Below are 21,484 nucleotides of genomic sequence, written 5' to 3'. Positions count from 1 at the left end.
TATTATGCTACTACACATTTTAAAAATCCGACAAATCTGCAGAGAATGAAAAGGAACCAAATACAAACTTGGACAACGAAAGCAAACGAAAAAGAAGAACAAAATCGTAGTTCCAGACCTGGAGAGGAGAACAAAATAGCAACAGATGTTAGCAAAACCTAAACAAAAAAGTTAAAGAGTAACCGAAAAAGAAAAATCCAGAAGAATAGAGAGAATGAAAAGGAACCAAATACAAAGTGAAAAATAAATCGAGCAAACAATGGAAGACTCACAGTTATGGGGACCCAGCGAAACACAAAGTTGAAAGCGTTAGGCATAAAAATGAACACAAAGGTCAAACCACAGAGAAGGCAAGACAAACAGAAGTCCACAACATCAAAATCAGACAAAGGTCGCACCTTTTTTCAGTCCAAAGCAATATAAAAACCAAAGCGAAAAAAATGATTGCATGCAAAGCGCCGAGAATGAAAAGGAAGCAAAATACAAAATAGAAAGCTCAACTAACAGGAAGCAAAGACAAACCTGGACAACAAAAGCAACCCAAAAAGAAGCACGCCTGGATAAGAGAACAACCTAGTAACGAAAAGTCATAAACAAAAACCCAGATACAATGTAAGAGTAATGGGGAAAAAAGAAAAACAAAGAATGAACAGGATCAGAAAGGTCAGCCAACAGGAGCAACCAAAAAAAGTCAATGCAAGACAAATCGCAACAGATGGAAGAGCCAAACGTCGGTAAGTAGGTTTGGAGAGAAAGTGGAACGTCAAAAGGAGCAGTTCAGGAGGTGCTTTGGAGAGAAAGTGGAAGGTCAGAAGGCAAACCCAAAGGAGAGAAGGGATGGATGAGACTTTTCCATGGGAAAAAAATTGTGAAAAAAAATAAAGCTTTGCAAGAGGACACGTGGAGGGAGTGGAAAAAGAAGGAATGCAAAAAGGGGTCACTGTGTAGAGAAGACAAATTTTTTTTATTCTTCTAAAAAAAGGAAAAAGGTCTCTGCCACATGTCGCAATGACCTTGAACAGACAATCAGGACCTTATTTGTATAAAAGATAGAGATAAGCAATAGATCTAAAGAATTGTGCCTTTGTGCCGAGAAAATTACAAAATGACAATGCCTTAAATAAAATTTTAGATATAATTGATTTCTAAGTCCGAAGCACATTTAAATGTAGCAGACTATAAAAATTGGAAGTTAAGAGAAATTAACAATAATGTTAAATAAAAAAAATTGGAAATGCCAGAAACTTTAAGTGAAAACAATAATAAAAAGACACAAAATGCACTGACAGACTAAGAGTCCTCCATAAAACATTACTGTAAACTTCAATGTAAAGCCACTGATTAACTATCAACTATCAAGGACCGCCATGACACTGTGACTCCTACCACAATTTAAAACCTTGTCCTTCCACTTTCTTTATCATAAATATATAACACCTCCATGGAAATGATAATACAATAAAGATGAGATTATCATATGATGTACCTCTTGTTCCACACCCATACCAATCTGATCGAACAGCAGCATCCACGAATCAGTAGAGGATTTTCATGTAAAAATCATTTTTATTATCTCACAAATCATCATGTAATTGCAATTCATATACTAAACGACAAGTTAGCTACCTTGAGGAACTCGGGAAGAAGCTGGAACTCACTCTTTTTATCAAGGCATAGAAATATCATAAATTATTTTTCTATATAAAACTATTGAATCGATTGCTTCATCAAACATCATTGCTTTACTACTATAAAGCTTCGTAGAACCCAACACCCGTGGTGGATACTAACATTTTTATAGGTGCATGAAAAAATAATAGATAAGAATTTTTTTCTACAAGATAAATATATATCTCATAATAAAATAGACACACAATTTTATTAAAAATAACATTTTATTACATATAAAATATTGTTTGTGCTCATAAATACATGCGAAATTAGAATATTACATGCAAATAAATATTTAATTTAAAAAAATTGAAATTTTGTTAACTTGAATGTTGGAAAAGTTAAAATTTAGAAATTAATTTTTTTTAGAAAAACTAACAAAATAAAGCTATCCTTAAAAGGAATTGAATGTTTCTTTCTTCCACACCATAACTGTCTAAATTTTTTTGGGCCCCTTCCATCATGGGAACAAACCCAACACTGCATCCATGAAATAAAAAAAAAGTTTAAAATATATTTTACTATTCCTATAAATATTAAAATATTTTAAATTTTAAATTTTAAATTATTTTTTCTTCTTATAAAAATATAAATATACGATATTTTAAATTTGAAATTGAATTTGAGAGATTTGATTAATATTAAAATCTTATCATATATTAACCAGATCTTGACGTGTTTATTGAGAAAAAACGAAAAAAATTAGTAAGAAAGGCTGACATGCCTGTGTTTACTTTTCATTTTCTGAAATATGTGAACCTTTATAGAAAAGTCTTTTTTAAGTTTAGTATGACCACTCCAACCATCCAACCATCGACGACTGTCATACCAATTAAGTATGCGCGTAGGGCAATAATGAAAGAAAAAGACACATGAAACTTCATAGAAAACTCTCTTTTAGTTTCGCAGACATGGTATGGTCATAGTTTAAAAAAAAAGAAGATATGAAGCTTCACAGAAACGCTATAAGCTTAAGCCTATATAAGTTAGAATGGAGCCCCAACACTCCTCCATCTACAATCATACAAACCTTTATTCTAAGTTCTGATGGCTCTGCGATCATTCTCCTACGATGTGTTCCTCAGCTTCCGAGGGGAAGATACTCGTTATGGTTTCACTGGCAATCTCTACAATGTCCTCCGGGAAAGGGGAATTCACACCTTCATTGATGACGAGGAGCTCCAGAAAGGGGATGAAATCACCACAGCACTTGAGGAGGCAATTGAGAAGTCCAAGATTTTCATCATCGTGCTCTCTGAAAACTACGCATATTCCTCCTTTTGCTTAAACGAACTCACTCACATCCTTAACTTTACTGAGGGGAAGAATGATCCGTTGGTTTTGCCAGTTTTTTATAAAGTGAATCCTTCATATGTCCGACACCACAGAGGTAGTTTTGGAGAAGCACTGGCTAATCATGAAAAGAAGTTGAACTCTAATAACATGGAGAAACTTGAGACGTGGAAGATGGCTCTGCGCCAAGTGTCTAACATTTCTGGCCATCATCTCCAACATGATGGGTACGTACCCTTCCTCGCTTACTTTATTTTTAATTCTTTAAGTTTGACTTGTCTAATCACATTTTATTGTTAAATTTTAAAGAGATCAAATTATAATCACATAAATAGTAATATGCTCCGGTACGAAACAAGGGTTTAGGTACGCAGTAGGCGGCCTCCCCAAGAACTGGGCCTTGGGGATGTATATATACAGCCGGTACACTATTTAAATTTATGATATATTCTAATTATAAGCTGCCAACAAAATTTTAATTCTTATAAAATATTTGAAGTGTTAATATTACTGACAATTGGATTTAATGTTATTTATTTGTGATAGTTTATTTGAATTTTATGATATATATTTTTATTAATATAATTTATCAGTTACACTTTAATCGATAGATTTATTATCATTTTAAGTTTAGTTAAAAAAATATTATTATCTTTTGTACCTAGATATAAGATTAAGGAAAGATAATAAATTTTTTTTAAAAATATTATTGTTTATTGGATCTTACTAAAGAGTGTCTTTAGTAGAAATTTACATATTCTATAACTTTTTTTATAAAAAATTTCCATAATAATATTTTCTCTTTTTAGTCTTTAATACTAAAAAATAATAATATTTTGAAACCAACATTAGAGTTTCTGCGAAACCAACAATAATAGTTTGAGTTTTGCTTCTACTTTTTTTTTCTTTCTCATCTTTAATTTGTTTTCCCATCTTATGTCTTCACGTTGCAGACCTTAGCTTTGCCCCTTATTTTTTTGTATATGTTATTCTTTCTTCTCACCTCTAATGTAGTTTATTTTGTTTGAGTTACAATATGCAATTTTTCCCATCATTTCTGGTTCTTCTTCACTAATTTGCTTACAAATTTTAACAATTCAGTTTGAAAATGAGTCGTGTGAATTGGTTTACACGAACCACTTCGTGGTTTTATGGTAAAGTGAGCGAATTCTGTAACTTAGGATCAAAATACTTGTTAACTTGAAAAAACATCATACATATCAACAGATGGACATGAGGTGTTTAGTCTGACATCACACAATTTCTTTGTTGAATAGTAATAAATATGAATACAAGTTCATTAAGGAGATAGTTGAATCGGTGTCTAGCAAGTTTAATCGTGATCATTTAGATGTTCCGAATGTCCTGGTTGGGCTAGAGTCACCGGTGCGACAAGTAAAGTCGCTTCTGGATGTTGGACGTGATGATGTCGTCCACATGGTGGGGATCCATGGACTCGCCGGAGTGGGTAAAACAACACTTGCTGTCGCAGTCTATAATTCCATTGCTGATCATTTTGAAGCTTCTTGCTTTCTAGAAAATGTGAGAGAAACTACCAATAAGAAGGGGTTAGAAGATCTCCAAAGTGCCTTTCTTTCTAAAACAGCTGGAGAAATTAAGTTAACAAATTGGAGAGAAGGAATTACCATAATAAAGTGTAAGCTCAAGCAAAAGAAGGTTCTTCTGATTCTAGATGATGTTGATGAACATAAACAGTTACAAGCGATTATTGGCAGCCCTGATTGGTTTGGTCGTGGTAGTAGAGTCATCATCACCACTCGAGACGAACATTTGTTAGCGCTTCACAATGTTAAAATAACATATAAGGTGAGAGAGTTGAATGAGAAACATGCTCTTCAATTACTTACTCACAAGGCTTTTGAGTTGGAAAAAGAAGTTGATCCAAGTTACCATGATATTTTGAATCGAGCGATAACTTATGCTTCAGGCCTCCCATTAGCTCTAGAAGTAATAGGTTCCAACTTACTTGAAAAAAGTATAGAAGAATGGGAATCTGCTCTAGATGGATATGAAAGAATTCCTGATAAAAAGATCTATGACATACTTAAAGTAAGCTATGATGCTTTGAATGAAGATGAGAAAAATATTTTTCTTGACATTGCTTGTTGCTTCAAAGCTTATAAATTGGAAGAGCTCCAAGATATACTTTATGCTCATTATGGTCATTGCATGAAATATCATATTGGGGTGTTGGTTAAAAAATCTCTGATAAACATTCATGGGTCATGGGATTATAAGGTCATGAGATTGCATGACTTGATAGAAGACATGGGTAAAGAAATTGTCCGAAGAGAATCACCAACAAATCCTGGGAAACGTAGCAGGTTATGGTCCCATGAGGATATAAATCAGGTTTTACAAGAAAATAAGGTAAGATTGATACATTGAATGGTTTGGTTTTTCATCTTTAAACGTGAATTATCTCTTTTAATTATTACATGCTCTTGTCACAAGTATTTTTTGCTTTATAATATGTACATTTCTCCAAATAGGCATTTTAAAATCTCAATGTATATTCATGTGTATATTTATGTGGTTGATTCGTGATTTTTGTGTTAAAAGGGGACTAGTAAGATTGAAATCATATGTATGAATTTTTCCTCATTTGGAGAAGAAGTAGAATGGGATGGAGATGCCTTCAAGAAGATGAAAAATCTCAAAACACTTATCATCAAGAGTGATTGCTTTTCCGAAGGTCCCAAGCATCTTCCTAATACTTTAAGAGTATTGGAATGGTGGAGATGTCCTTCACAGGATTGGCCACATAATTTTAACCCAAAGCAACTTGCTATATGCAAGTTACCCGATAGTAGCTTTACATCAGTCGGGTTGGCCCCATTATTTGAAAAGGCAAGTGTATTAAGTTCATTTCATTGATATTGTGTTTTTTTTTTTTACGTTTTGTAGTAATAATCACTTCTTGTTTATTGATTTACTTCTTTTTTTATTTCCTTTTTACGTTGCAGAGGCTCGTGAATTTGACAAGTTTAATTTTGGACGAGTGTGATAGTTTAACAGAGATACCAGATGTATCTTGTCTCTCAAATTTGGAAAATTTGTCATTTAGAAAGTGTCGGAATTTATTTACAATTCACCATTCAGTTGGTTTATTGGAAAAGCTTAAAATCTTGGATGCTGAATGTTGCCCAGAGCTTAAGAGTTTTCCACCGTTGAAGTTGACCTCTCTTGAAAGGTTTGAACTTTGGTATTGTGTCAGTCTCGAGAGTTTTCCTGAAATATTAGGAAAAATGGAAAATATAACACAACTTTGCTTGTATGAATGTCCCATAACAAAACTCCCACCTTCATTTCGAAATCTTACTCGGCTTCGATCCTTAAGTCTTGGACACCATCACCAAACTGAGCAGTTAATGGACTTTGATGCTGCCACCCTCATTTCGAACATCTGCATGATGCCAGAACTGGATGGTATTTCAGCTCACAATTTGCAATGGAGGCTATTGCCTGAGGATGTTTTGAAATTGACCTCAGTCGTGTGTTCAAGCGTTCAATCTCTTACTTTGAAACTGTCAGATGAGCTTCTTCCGCTATTTCTCTCATGTTTTGTAAATGTGATTGATTTAGAGCTATCAGGGAGTGAATTCACAGTTATTCCCGAATGCATCAAAGAATGCCGCTTTCTATCTACCCTTACTTTGGATCGTTGCGATCGTCTTCAAGAAATTAGAGGGATTCCTCCAAACTTGAAAACTTTCTCTGCAATGGATTCCCCAGCCTTGACTTCCTCAAGCATAAGCATGTTGCTGAATCAGGTAGTGTTTTTTATGTTTTCAATTTGGTCATTGACAGAGTATTTTAATGTTGCTAAACTTGATCAATTATTTATGACCAACAGGAACTGCATGAGGCTGGAGACACCGACTTTAGTTTGCCAAGAGTACAGATTCCACAGTGGTTTGAGCACAAGAATCCGGGACGGCCAATTCGTTTCTGGTTCCGTAACGATTTCCCAGCCATAGTTGCTTGCATTGCTAAGTCAGATTTTCAGGGAGTTTTCGATTATCCAGATCTCAGCGTGTTCATTAATGGAAGGGAACATAAACATTACGGTCGTACCCCTGTCCTTGAAAAACCTTGTACAGTTCTTTTTCATCTTCTAATAGAAGATGATTTAGATGTATCACTGTTAGAGAACGAATGGAACCGTGCAGAGATTGTATGTTATGGTTCATGGGACGAATGCGGAATCCATGTATTGAAAGAGCTAAGTAGCATGGAGGATATTCGATTCACTGATCCTTTTAGAAAAGAAAAATTTGTAGTTCAGAGGTTGCGGTTCGGGAAAAAGCAAAGGTTAGCAAGAGTGAAGTTGTTGAGACACAATTTGTAGAGCAGCAACAACATGTGGGTTTTTTGTCACACGTGTGGAACTGGGCACTATCACTTGTAATTTCTTGCTGCTCAGGCAATCAATAATTGAAAGAGGAATCAAGTTCAGGAGTGGTATGGTATCAACGCTGATAAAAGACAACACTGTAAGTAGCCCTACTGATTCTTGTTGTCTAGTCAAGTTTGGTTTTAGATATTCTATTTTGCTTTGAATTCAATGAAAATAGATCGAGCATTACAATATCTTAATACATTCCTCAGAATCAGTACTTTTTTAAAAGAACTAAAAGAAAGGAATTTTATTCAAATGAATCCAAAACCAAATAATTGTATATAAATTTTATAATTGTGGGGACGACAGATATACTCAACATAAGTTGCAGTTGCACAACTGAAGTTTTCAAATCACACCACGTGTATATAGTAAATATTCAAAACATATTATTGGATAAAAAAACATGAAGGACCAAACTACTAGCTAACCAAACTTGACCTAAACAAAGATGCATATATATATAAAGCCCCCGCACTATGTTGTGCTACTTCAAGTTATCTCTCACCTACAATCCCCACCAACCCTTTTGCTCTCACCTCTTTACTTACACTGAGTAAATCAATCAAAACCTTGTCTAAGATTCAAGCTCAAGCATGTTTAGATCCATGACTACTGGGAGACGGTATGAAAGCTTAGGTTAAGAATCTGTCACCACTGCACTTTTGCAAGAGAGGTTCAAGAGGAGCACAAGTTTACCTTCTTGGGGATCCAATTCTTCAAGAAATTGTATTCCTATGACTTCAATTTGACCTAAACAAAGATGCATATATATAAAGCCCCCTTATTAGTAATACTCAGCTGTTGGATAATAATCATACAAAAAAAGAAAACAAAGACTCATTGGAAATAGATTCTTATGATCAGTGACGAATCTAAGACCCTAAATCAGTGGGTGCAAATTATAAAGAATAAAATTAGTAGGTTCAATTATATAAATATAAATAAAATAAAATATAAAAATATAAGATTTTATTTACAAATTTAATGAATTTTAAAAAATGAGAGGGTGCAAGTGCACACCCTCATACCAATGTAGGTCCGCCACTGCTTATCATTGTGATATTAACAATAATTAGCTGTTGGATGACAATCATGCAGAAAAAAGAAACAAAGAGTCGTTGGGAACAAATTCCTATTATTGTGCTATTGATAATGGAAAGTTGTTGGAAGATTAATCTACTTTAAGTGGCACAGATCAATCTGACAAATAAATCAGATTGTAGCTAACCATATTTAGGAAACTTATTTTATATTTAAAATTTTCTAATTTGCAATCAATTCACATTTAATTACTTTATGCAGAATCATTGTACACTATGTTATATAATTATTCCTTGATTCTCTTGTATTGTAGTTGAGTGTTCACGTTTATAATAAAAGTTATATCATTTATCAATTTTTTTTTCTTGGTATCTAGAGCTCTTGTGAACACCTTGCTACACCATGACTTCCTTCTCTCTAAATATTGGCAATTTCATCACTTTCATACTCACCCTTACAAACTACCCACTATGGTGTGAACAAGCCTTAGCATTAGCAGAAAGTCAAGACTTGGTTGGTCACCTTACAAATAATGATCCAGCCCCTCCTCAATACACCACACCAAATTCCAATGACACAACAAACATAGAAAATTTTGTTCCAAAATTAATTGACGAATTCATTGCTTGGTGCAAGACAGATCGTCTTCTTCGAGGGTCGATAATTGGAACATTGCCTATGCTGTTTGGACTGCACTTAAAGATTCATATGCGGAAGACTCGCAAGAACGTGAATTCACACTCCTTCAACAGATCACATATCTCCGCAAGGAAGATGATCAAAGTATTGGTGAACACATCCGCACTTTCAAAGGTTTATGCAAAAACCTTGTTGCAATTGGGAAACATGTCCCAGACAAAGAGAAAGTTTTCTATCTCCTCACAAGCCTTGGAAACGAGTATGAACCATTCACAACAACCATGATAAAACCTCCAAGGCCATCATACTCTGAGTTAATCTCACAACTCCAAAGTCATGATCAACGTCACAATTGGTTCTCCCATCATTCCAATACGCACAACTCTTCCACTCCTCAAGTGGCTTTCTATGGTGAACAACAACGATCTCGTCAATTTTCCTCTCAACATCAAAGGAATTCTCAAACCTTCACATCAACTGGGAGAGGATTTCAGGCTCAACCACCCAATAACCAAAATAAAAGCCAAATCCTTATGAGCACACAACAGAGATGTCCTCCACCACCGGGACAACGGTGTATGACTCTTACAGAACGAGAACAGTATCAGAATGAAAAATGTCAATACTGTGATAAAATGGGCCATGTAGCAAAGATATGTTGGTGGGTGTCCAAGAAACCAACTCAATCTGATGATATACCTCAAGCACTTGCAACCCTTACCTTAGACAACACAATTGCTTAAACATAATGGACCTCTGACATCGGGGCCTCTAATCACATGACAGGTAGAGCTAGTATGTTGAGTAATATCCAACAATATTTAGGTACAGACTCTATGCTTATTGGTAATGGTTCTTCTCTCCCAATTCATGGTATTGGAGACACATTCGTTAAGCAAAACAATATTACTCTACCTTTTCATGACGTCTTACTTGTCCCCGATTTAACAAAAAATAATAATACTTTCTATAAGCAAACTAACAAAACAATTTCCTATTAATTGTGAGTTTTCTAATGTTGATTTTTGTGTTAAGGAACAAGAAACAGGGAAACCGATTATCATTGGGAGGCGCAAGGGTGACTTATATGTTTTCTCCTCTATGCCAGAATCATATTTTTCTAATCGTTTCAAATCAGGATCAGTAGACATTTGGCATCAACATCTAGGAAATCCTCAAATAAAGGCTTTACAATTACTAAAGAACAAAAGATTAATTGATGTAGTTGGCACCTTGAAATCTGAACATCTTTGTGACAGTTGTCAATTGGGAAAACTTACTAAATTGCCTTTCTCTTCTTCTCAACACTCTAGTTCTTCTATCCTTAAAAAAATACATTGTGATTTATGGGGACCTGCTCCTGTCTTATCTATCAGTAAATTCAAATATTTATGCATGTTTGGTTGATATTTTTCTAAATACACATGGATCATTCCCCAACAACATAAATCTGACTTTGTTAATGCTTATCTATCTTTTGAACAATATGTTAAAAAGCAATTTAACAAAGAAATCAAAGTTTTTCATTTTGATGGAGGAGGTGAATTCATCAACTCCAAACTTTCAACTCATTTTCATTTAACATGTGTTATACATCAAGTTTCTTGCCCATATACACCAAAACAAACAGGTATGGTTGAGAGAAGACATAGAGTAATACACGAATTAGGTATGACTATGTTATTTCATAGTGGTGCACCTTTATGTCTATAGGTTGAAGCTTTCACTATAGTTGTCTATCTTATTAATAGACTTCCATCATCTTCTCTTAATTTTGAAACTCCATACTTTGTCTTACATGGCACACACCCTAACTATTTATCGCTACGGATCTTTGGTTCTAAATGTTTTCCTTACACTTGGGATACACGATGTAACAAATTCGACCCTAAAACCATTCCTTGTGTGTTTGTTGGATATAGTGATATACATAAAGGATATAAATGCTTTCATCCTTCTAGTAAGAAATTTTTTATCTCACAATATGTTGTTTTTTATGAGTCATTCTTTCCATATAAGACTAATCGTCATCATACGATTTCCTCTCCTACACAACATGTAGTTAGCATATTAATTTTTTGCTACCTCATACTAACTCCTATTCTTGTGCAGACCTAATAGCAATAATAATAACTTCTGCTTCCGCTCCACCATGCTCAAATCCTTTAATGCAATCTCTTACCTTACAACTTCCTATTGCATCTGTTGGTCAACCAAAACAACCCTCATTGCCTGAACATGAGAACCTTGAGTCACAACACTCACCAATTAAGCCAGACCTTGAGCTTGGGCCTCCTACCTCAATACAACCACTTGAATCTGCCTCTTCTTCCCATACTCAACTTCCACATGTTGTACCTACTCATCCCATGGTTACTAGCTCACAATACAGAGTTACAAAGCCTAATCCTAAGTATGTCTTAATCACTATGTCATCTTCAGACATTCCACACAACCCATATAATATTCGCTCTGCATTAACTCATCCTGAATGGAAGGTTGCCATGTGCGAAGAACTTAAGGCTTTACATAAAAATAAAACTTGGGAACTTGTTCCTTGCACTCGTGACTTGCATGTTATTACTCTAAATGGGTTTTTAAATCAAAACTCAAACCTAATGGGTCTCTAGATTAGCTCAAAGCTCGTCTTGTTGCAAAGGGATATCATCAGGTTAATGGAGTAGATTATACTAAAACATTCTCTCCTGTAATCAAGCCAAGCACCATCTAGTTAATCATCACTATAGTCCTTGTTAAGAATTGGCCCATTCGACAACTTGACGTAAAAACTGTGTTTCTACATGGTTTGCTTTATAAGAACATATACATAGAGCAACCTCCTAGCATGGCTGACCCTCAATTTACCAACCATGTTTGCAAGCTTCAAAAGGCTCTTTATGGCCTTAAACAAGCACCTCGCGCCTAGTTTGATCGTTTTAGTTCTTTTCTTCTTAAATATGGTTTCTTTTGTAGTAAGGCTGATCCATCCTTATTTATTTGGCACTTAAATATTGGATCACTAATTCTTCTTCTTTATGTAGATGATATACTCCTCACGGGATCCACTACCATTCTAGTTTTTGACTTCATTAAATTTCTACAATCCAAATTTTCTAATAAGGACTTGGGCCCTCTCCATCACTTCCTTGGCATTGAAATACTCTAGACAACTGATGGCCTTCATCCATCCTAGTCACACTATGCCCTTACCATCCTTGAACAAGCTAACATGGTTGATTGTAAACCAAATAGCACACCACTTGAAGCTAAGATGAAGATGACGTCCAATAACACTCCCTTTGACGATCCAAGTTACTTTCGTGGGCTTGTTGGATCTTTACAATACCTCACCCTTACTCGCCCTGATATTTCATACAGTGTTAATTTTGTGTCCGAATTTATGCATTCTCCTACCATTATGCATTTACAAATTACCCATCATATATTACGATATGTCAAGGGAACTATTGATGTAGGTCTCCACTTTACTTCAAATACCACACTTGATCTTTTTGCTTTTTTTTATGCAGATTGGCCAGGTTGTCCCACCACTCAATGCTCCACCATCGATTATTGTATTTATCTTAGAGGAAATCTTATCTTATGGTGTGCTAAGAAACAACCAACAATTTCTCGCTCCAGCACAGAAGTTGAATATAGGGCCATGGCAAACATTGCCGCTGAACTCACATGGCTTACCTTTCTCTTGCAAGATCTTCGCATTTCACTTGATCCCTTCCTCTGTTATACTGTGATAATCTCAGTGCTCTTCACATGACCATCAATCCAGTATTTCATGCCCACAGCAAGCACATTGAATTGGATTATCACTATGTCTGTGAACGAGTTGTTCTTGGTCATCTTGTCACTCACCAAATTCCTACCAATGATCAAATTGCTGATTTGTTCGCTAAGCCTGTGTCCAAAGCTAATCTCATGCATTATCGGACCAAACTCTGCCTTCAATCTCAGCCTCGTTTGAGGGAGGACATTAACAATAATCAGTCGTTGGATGACAATCATGCAGAAAAAGAAAACAAAGAGTCGTTGGAAACAAATCCCTATGATCGTGATATTAACAATAAGCAGTTGTTGGATGACAATCATGCAGAAAAAGGAAACAAAGAGCCGTTAGAAACATATCCCTATGATTGTGCTACTGATAATGGAAAGTTGTTGGAAGGCTAAGCTACTTTAAGTGACACAAATCAATATGGCAAATAAACTAGATTGCAGCTAATCGTATTTAGGAAATTTATTATATATTTTGAATTTCCTAATCTGCAATCAATTCACATTTAATTACTTTATGCAGAATCATTGTACACTATGCTATATAATTATCCTTTGACTCTCTTGTATTGTAGTTGAGTGTTCACATTTATAATAAAAGTTATACCATTTATCAATTTTCTTCTCCCCGCACTATGTTGTGCTACTTCAAGTTATCTCTCATCTACAATCCCCACCAACCCTTTTGCTCTCACCACTTTACTTACACTCCGAGTAAATCAATCAAAACCTTGTCTTTTACATAACAAGATTCAAGCTCAAGCATGTTTAGATCCATGACTACTCAGAGAGGGTATGAAAGCTTAGGTAAAGAATCTGCCACCACTGCACTTTTGCAAGAGGGATTCAAGAGGAGCACAAGTTTACCTTTGTGGGGATCCAATTCTTCAAGAAAAATGGCTCTGGGTTCCACCTATGGGGACATCAATCTACAGAGAAACCCCACAAAGAAGGGTAATAATAATAATGACAAGAATCACCCACACTTCTAAGCTTCTTGGCTTTTAGTAGGAAAAACAAAAAAACCAACAGCAAGGCCTGAATTTGCAAGGTATCTTGAGTATCTCAAGCAAGGAGGCATGCGGAATTTGAATTCCAATGAACCCGTCAAGTATTACAAATGATACCTGGTTTGCTAATTAATTTTAATGCAGAATGTTAGGATTTTGTGTAACCATTTATACAGTATTTGATTCTCATGTCAAATTACTTTGAGAAGATGTAGAGTATACGGTTACTTTTGGTATTAATCATTCATTTGAATTAATCATTTAATTGCAAACAATAAAACATCAAAAGTTCATCAACCTGTTTTCTTTAGCTAGGTTCTTGTAATGTGAAGAAGTTCTGTTCTCAATGGTGAATTGGAGATGTTAATCGGACAATTTTTTCTGTACTGAGTTGGTAGTTGATAAAAAAAATTATCGAAAAAAAAATATTAAAAATGAGATACAAGGTACCTCAACCTTTTACACACTAAAGAAAAGATACTGTTACCACCTTAATTTACCCCACCAATTCTAAGTACACAAAAACAGACACCCATATCTAGTCCTGTAATTTCCAGCATTAATTGCAATGTCACTTTGGTCACAACATAGTAAGATGTTGTGAGATGTTCCTTTGGATCTTTGAGCAACGCCACCTGAATCCATCGCACACGTCACCCGCAAGACTGTGGAACTATTTAAACAAATTAAGAATTAAAAAGAATTTTTAAAAAGATAAAAAATCAAAGTGAATAAAAAAGATAAAAAAAAAACTGAATTAGTTATTTGACCTTAAATGTTATTATTGGTATTAAATGAGGAAAATAATTGCAAAAGGGAAAGCCAACTTTGTGCCTGACCAAATTTTGCACGGTTTAAGTTCAAATGGTGCTTTATTGACCTATTGACAATGAGATTGAAATTGCAAATGAGGGCATGCAATTGAATATGGAAATCAAAGGAAGACACAACTTAAAGAAAGAAGAGCTCCATGACACTCTGCCACCTTTTCGTCACGACTCTTCTCTATCATTTTTGTCTCGTTTAGAAGGCACCTTTCTTTCAACTCTTTTATTTTGCCTTCTCAAAGAGCCAAACAACCCTTCAAACTAGATATATTCATACTCATTAGAAGTCAATAATATGCTTCTCCAGAATTTGCCAAAAAATATTATATTATTTCCACCTGACGCACGCAGTGAGAATGGACTAGGCCCATCAGGAGAGATGCCTGTTGGTGGCAGGAAAAGAAGAAGAATCTCCACAAAATAATGAATAAATGATGTATGTATGCATTGTGTAACATAATAATAATAAAGTATTTTAGCAAATAATTATCCTTAATCCCGGATTGTTTTAAAAAAATACGTTTGGCTGTATTTTTAATATTCATATACGAATACCTTTTAAAATTTAAAATAATTTTAAAAAATACATAAAAAAGAAATTAATGGTATTTTAGCAAATAATCCCCTTTATTTTCATAGGAGTATCTCATTTCCATCCCTCCTCTTGTATGATAAAAATAAAAATTATTTTATTCCTAAAAGTTAACAATATCCAAAAATAATTTTTTAAGACATGTAGCAAATATGGGTATATAATATTCTTAGGTTACATTCTTGAGAATTAGAATTTTTATTTTGTAAAACAAACACACTCTATTCAAATCCATTATCTATTAATAAAAACTAATTAACACGTAGCTATTAAAGTCATAAATAATATGAATTCATACCTGTTCAAGAATAGAAATAGATCTCCGAGGAGGTTGCCACAAAAATTTCTATAAAAAATATAGTAAGAAAAAAAAATGAAAGAGTTCCATAAAAAAAATAAAAAATGAAAGAGTGAATAAGGGTTTAGGGCAAGAAAGTGGTGGGGCGTGTTGAAGGTGGAAATTGATTCCACAGGTGTGGGAAGAAGTGTATCACAAAGAGACAAAATTATTAAAATAAAAAATACTACATCCAAAGATTATGCAGCTTCTTCACACGCCTCCCATTTCACCCTGACGCGGCCTCCTTCTCCTTCTTCTTTCTCACCTCTTAGTCCTTTTCACTTCCTTCCTCTTTCTTCTTCTCCTTCTCTTCTTCTTCCCCGCGCAAGGTTTGTTTCTCCTTCTTCTTCTTCTTCTTCTTCTTCTTCTTCTTCTTCTTCTTCTTCTTCTTATTATTATTATTATTATTTCAACCTTTTCTGATTTTCATCGCAAATTTTCATTTCTGATTGCTGATTTCGTGAAAAAATAAAATATCATACCAATTTCGATTTTGCTTTCTTAGAGAGTTCGGCTGAAATAGAGATTCGGGTTTGGAATTGAATTTCGTTTTAGGTTTCGGATATACTTTGGATTCATGGATTCCTTGTGAGCCTTTTTCCCCCCATGTATAATTAGTGTTGTGCAAAGCTTTTTGGTTTCGTTTCGTTTCTTATTTTCTTCTGCAATGAAACAGAAGATTGTGATTTGGTGTTAGGTTAGAATTGTGCAAAGATTCTTCTGATTTCGATGTACTCAAAGGAGGAGAGAATAGGGGGCATTATATAAGGTTAGGGATTTTGCGTTTGTTTGATCTTTTTTGTTACCTGAATTTGATTTTCTATGTGTATGGTTGTTCTACCGGATTTTAATTTCTATCGATTAGATATGATGCATAATTGAAATTTGTGTTCAATTAGCCCGGGAGCGGTCTTAATTCATGATTGGCTAGTTATTCAAATTTTAACATATATGTATGATTTTGATACAGCTATGCCGACATTTACTGCAATAGCATTTGATAGATTGATAGAGCCTGGAGCTTCAAAACCTGCTTATAAATCTGCTCCGGTGCCAATGCCTGTCCCAAAGAAGATTGAGAGGCGAACTAGTGAACCAACCATAAGGAAGAAGCCCCGTCCTCGTCCTCAATTAAAGCCAGCACTCTATGCCACTCCTGAGGTGACACCGCTTCCGGATGCACCCTCTTCGTTCCCTCCTTCTCCGTACATCATCAATCACAAACGCCGTGGCCCACGCCTGCTGAAGAGTTATTCTGAGGCCAATGTGCAGGCCAAGCAGGAGAACCTTGAAAATGAAAATGCTAATGTTAAGAGCAATGATGGTGTGATTACCAGTTTAGATGGTGATCTCCAAGTCACTTTCACCAACATTGAACCTGTTAAGGAGGAGCAGGTGAATGGCGTGCATGATACCGACCTTAGTAGCAGTAGCAACAATAAAGGTGACCTTGGGGAGGCACATAGGGAAAGTGAAAGTAGTGGCATTCTTAATGGATCACACTTGGATAAAGTAGTGGCATTGAATTTGGAAAGAGAGGGTGAGAGTGAAGACTTTTTTGATCCACATGATTCAATGAGTTTAAAAAGTTGCACAGATGGTGAGGATAATACTGGCACAGACCAAGCATTGAAATTCAGTGCTGCTGGTGGGGAATTTTTTGATGCTTGGGAAGGTAAATTGAGCTAGTTTAACTGCCAATTAGTTCTTTGAAATTGAGCGTATGCATGTAGAGATGTGCTCTCCAATAGAGTTTGAAATTGGGTGTAATGTGAAGGACCATTTTGCTTTACCTTTTATTATTATTATTATTTTATTTTTTTTACTTTTGATTTCCTTTTTTCTCTGCCTTTTCTTCATGTCATTGTCTGTGGGCATTGCTGCAGTGATAAAAGGCATATCCTGTTTTGTCAATTGATTTATCAGTTTTAGTGCTTATTTGGATACTGATCAGATGTGAGGAAGAGAGGATCAGTAGATGTTGTGGAATATTTCATGATATAGATTATCTTGGCTCTTTTTTCCTGTAGAGCTCTCTTCTGACGGTGGGACTCAAAATTCACATCGTGATATTGAAGCTGAGTTGCGTGAAATAAGGTTGAGTCTATTGATGGAGATAGAGAAGCGGAAGCAAGTTGAAGAAACCCTTAACAGCATGCAAAGCCACTGGGAGAGACTTGGGCAACGGTTATCTCATATTGGAATTGTTTTGCCTTCAGATCTTACTGCTGAGGGTGGGCAGCTGAGTTCTGATCCTATGGAAGATGTATGTCAGCAACTTTACATTACTAGGTTCATATCAAACACTATTGGGAGAGGAATTGCCAGGGCAGAAGCAGAGATTGAGATGGAAGCTCAATTACAGTCAAAGAACTTTGAGATTGCTCGACTATTGGAACGTCTTCACTGTTATGAGACCATGAATAGGGAGATGTCTCAGAGGAACCAGGAAGCTGTAGGTAAGATTTGTGTCATATTTTTGTCTGCAATTGTATTGATATCACATTTATCCTTCTTCTACCTTAAACTGAATATATCTATTTTGGCTTTAATGTTTGATAAATGTACTGTTTGCTATGAGTTAGAATTGTTTTGATTTGTCATTTTATTTTCCCTAAAAAACACATCTTGCACTTTCCATTTAAAATGACTCAAGAATTTTTATTAAGAGATAGTTGAATAAACACTGTGTATTGACACAGTACCTGCTTTATGGTCATTGACTGGGAATATGGTACTACAGTTTTATTGATAGAGTAAGCCATATGTTTGATAATGTTAAACAAGAAGTAAAATGCTAGGCTGTTTGGTGGTTTAATAATGTCCATTATGGGCTATATACACACAAAACCTCCAAAAAGAGAGAATTACTGGAAGGAAAGGACAGAATGTAAAAACCATTTATTATTATTGTGAAGTGAGGATCAATTAAATAGTTATGATGATATAGTATGAACTCATATCTTATGCTTGTATGCAGAATGACAGCGGTATATCTTTAAGGCTATGTTTGGATTGGGGGTAGAGAATGGAAAGGAATGGAATGGATTTAAAATACCATTTTATTGTTTGGCTAATTTATAATAGAATGGCACAAATATTTCACCCCATTAGTATTTCACATAAAAACCCAATTATTATTTCTTGCAAGAAATGAAATTAATCTGGAAAAGTTCCGAACTATAGTATTAATTCAGTCCTAAGTTCTAACCCCCCGCCCCACCACCTAAATATCTCACACCAACTTATGCAGCGAAATCATTATATGGTAAGCAATTGGATTGCGAGAAAGGTAATGAAGAAACGCTGTACGTATTAGCATGACATTCAGAAACATTAGGAAAAAAGGGAAATAATCCACCAAGCAAGAAGAAGCCCGTTGGAATCACATGTAGCTTTGACTAGAGAAGCAGGCAGCAGCACACAAGAGGAAGAACAACTCTCACCATCTCACGGCACTAGCAGGAAGAGAAATGAGAAAGTTTAACTGTTCTCAGTGGCGTGGGCATTTATAAAAAAAGAGATCAAATTAGATATTTTATAAATTAGGAAATTTGTCACCCCAAATTGAGGGGGATGAAAACGGTACTGAACAGTGGAGTGGGATCCATCAGTTACCATCCTCTCCCATCCTTATTTTTTTAAACCAAACAATGGTATAATTCTTTCATCCTCTCCATTCCTTACCACTCCACCCTACGCCCAATCCAAACATACCCTAAGGATTTCTACTTGGAGTGCATTTAGGTAAACAACATAATTAAAAAGAAGCAACATATTATGCACTTAATTGGCTATAATAGTATCATATCAAAGGTTATTTGTAAGCTTTACTGTGAAGCAACTAAAATAAGTTAATAAGAGGTTATTTTCATAAGCTTCTGATTTAGCTTATTGAAACAAATAATAATAAAAAAAAAGCTTATAGGAAGGTTATGAGCCAGTTTCATAAGCTCAAATAAACCTTGTAGGATTTTTATTTTACAAACCTGCCTTAATGCTATAAATGATTTATGGCATGTATGCACTGAAAAAATATTGTGCTTGGATTCTTCATATAAGTGCTTTATACTTCTAAATTTTCTTTTAAGCTTTAATTTCTGTTTTTTGCCCCTAAGCATTTTGTTTCTGTATTTCTATATCATTTGCAATATTAGGTACATAAACTTACACATATCTAGGAGTGAAGGTTATTTACTTGTTAGATTGGGCTTTTACCATTCATGCCTACTTATGTTAAGTTATAACTGATCATGATTGAGCAAGGGTGCATGAGTTGTAAACTCCCTGATATTATCTTTGATTCCTACAGATAAAAAAATAATAATTAATCATGATTTGAAATTATTTTTTATTTAGTGGTCTATTCTCCCACGATGGTAGAATTTTCTTAATGGTTATGTAATACAATGAGTTTTTGTTTAAAGGTTGCCCAAGTACACAATCATAGTGTCTTATTGACATGCACTGGGGAAAGACCTGCTTTTCTGTGCTACCTTGTTTCCATCCTAAATATATGCCCTAATTTGTTTGGTTTGCTTCATCTGTTTTCTGTTTCATTTAATATTATTTGTTGTCTTGTTTAGAGATGGCACGGCGTGAGAGACAAAGAAGGAGTAGGAGGCAGAGATGGATTTGGGGATCTGTTACTACTGCCATTGCAGTTGGTACTGCAGCAATTGCGTGGTCCTATCTCCCTGTGGGTAGAGGATCAACATTTTCTGTTCATGATCAGGTTCCTGAACATGATGATGCAGCCAACTAATATACCATTAATACTAATTTCATTGCCGAGTTATGGTAGAGGAGGAGAATAAAAGTTATATGTGCCATTATGTGGCTAACATGTTACATATCTCTTACTTGATCATTACAATTTTCCGGCATCTTGAGTATGTGCATAATTTCTCTAACGTGCCATTCACTGGAACTCTAGCTAGTACATTAGTGGAAGGGTTCAGTCTTGAGTTAATGAAATAATAATACACCATAGTTTCCTATGGATTCTGGGTGCAAAGTAATTGCTTCGCCTGATACATTTCGCTGATCACATTTGTAATAGATTCTTTATGCTTGCTTCTCCCAAGCATTTTAACACCACTAAAGATATTTTTTATACTTGATGTTGCTTAACCGTAATAAAGGAAATCTGGTCAAGCCATGATGCGTGCATGACCTATTAGAATTCTTTTCAACTTGGTGTTTCTGTGCCTTGTTTCAGTTGGTTGTGTTCCATGGTGAACACACGTATCGAAGTATTGCCCAATTGGTTGACACCTGAAGGTTGGATGAGGGTTTATTTTTCGTTAGCGCTTGAAATAAAATGTTGCCGATTGTAATATAACCTATTTGGCTTTCATTATAAAGAAATTGCATTTCCTTGGCTTTCATTATTTCGATAACCATACAGATAGGGAATTGATAATTTTTTTTTGTGTTGTTAATCTAAAATAATGTGTTGGATATACTTTTTGCTCGGGAGAAATGCTGCGCTCCTCTCATTTTGGTAGGATAAAAGTAAGTGTGCCTATTGTTAACCTACAGTTGAATTTATAAAATAGTTGAATTTAAATAAATGGTAGTTATGTTTTTTCTTGTGAGAGGAAATACTACATTTTCTAAAACATTTTTAAACATGCTCTATTATTTTGTAAATTTTTTTATGTCAAGCTTGTAAGAACATGCAAAATTTTATAGGTTTAACTCTTATTTAATAAATCTTATTCTTAATTTTGTAATTTTTAATAAATTAATAATAAAAATCTGTCAAAAAGTTGTATTCACTTTACCTAAAATAATAACTACCACACAAATGTATACAATCCAATTATTCAAAGATTGATTTTAAAGATT

General features: G+C 34.8%; 3 protein-coding genes across 5 annotated transcripts; all 3 read left to right on the top strand.

The window, feature by feature from the left end:
* The first annotated feature begins 2,659 nt into the window (after positions 1–2,659).
* On the top strand, positions 2,660–7,448 carry LOC114391151 (TMV resistance protein N-like). Its single transcript, XM_028352155.1, has 5 exons — positions 2,660–3,191; positions 4,242–5,355; positions 5,548–5,835; positions 5,952–6,758; positions 6,842–7,448. The coding sequence occupies exons 1-5, from the start codon at positions 2,719–2,721 to the stop codon at positions 7,334–7,336; spliced, it is 3,177 nt and encodes a 1,058-aa protein (XP_028207956.1). The 5' UTR covers positions 2,660–2,718; the 3' UTR covers positions 7,337–7,448.
* Positions 7,396–20,826, top strand: LOC114391153. 3 transcript variants are annotated; one of them, XM_028352156.1, is made up of 5 exons: positions 15,763–15,960; positions 16,187–16,400; positions 16,602–17,306; positions 17,662–18,090; positions 20,218–20,826. In XM_028352156.1, exons 3-5 carry the CDS (start codon positions 16,604–16,606, stop codon positions 20,394–20,396), a joined length of 1,311 nt encoding a protein of 436 aa, XP_028207957.1. In that variant the 5' UTR covers positions 15,763–15,960; positions 16,187–16,400; positions 16,602–16,603; the 3' UTR covers positions 20,397–20,826. The 3 variants fall into 3 exon arrangements, with proteins under 3 accessions (XP_028207959.1, XP_028207957.1, XP_028207958.1); XM_028352158.1 differs by lacking the exons at positions 15,763–15,960; positions 16,187–16,400 and adding an exon at positions 7,396–7,481; XM_028352157.1 differs by lacking the exon at positions 16,187–16,400.
* LOC114389941 lies at positions 7,996–9,813 on the top strand. Its single transcript, XM_028350640.1, has 2 exons — positions 7,996–8,012; positions 9,072–9,813. Exons 1-2 carry the CDS (start codon positions 7,996–7,998, stop codon positions 9,811–9,813), a joined length of 759 nt encoding a protein of 252 aa, XP_028206441.1.
* Positions 20,827–21,484: the final 658 nt, after the last annotated feature.

Source organism: Glycine soja, chromosome 16 (genome assembly GCF_004193775.1).
Source record: "Glycine soja cultivar W05 chromosome 16, ASM419377v2, whole genome shotgun sequence".
NCBI lineage: Eukaryota > Viridiplantae > Streptophyta > Magnoliopsida > Fabales > Fabaceae > Glycine > Glycine soja.
This window is presented reverse-complemented; position numbering and strand designations above follow the sequence as displayed.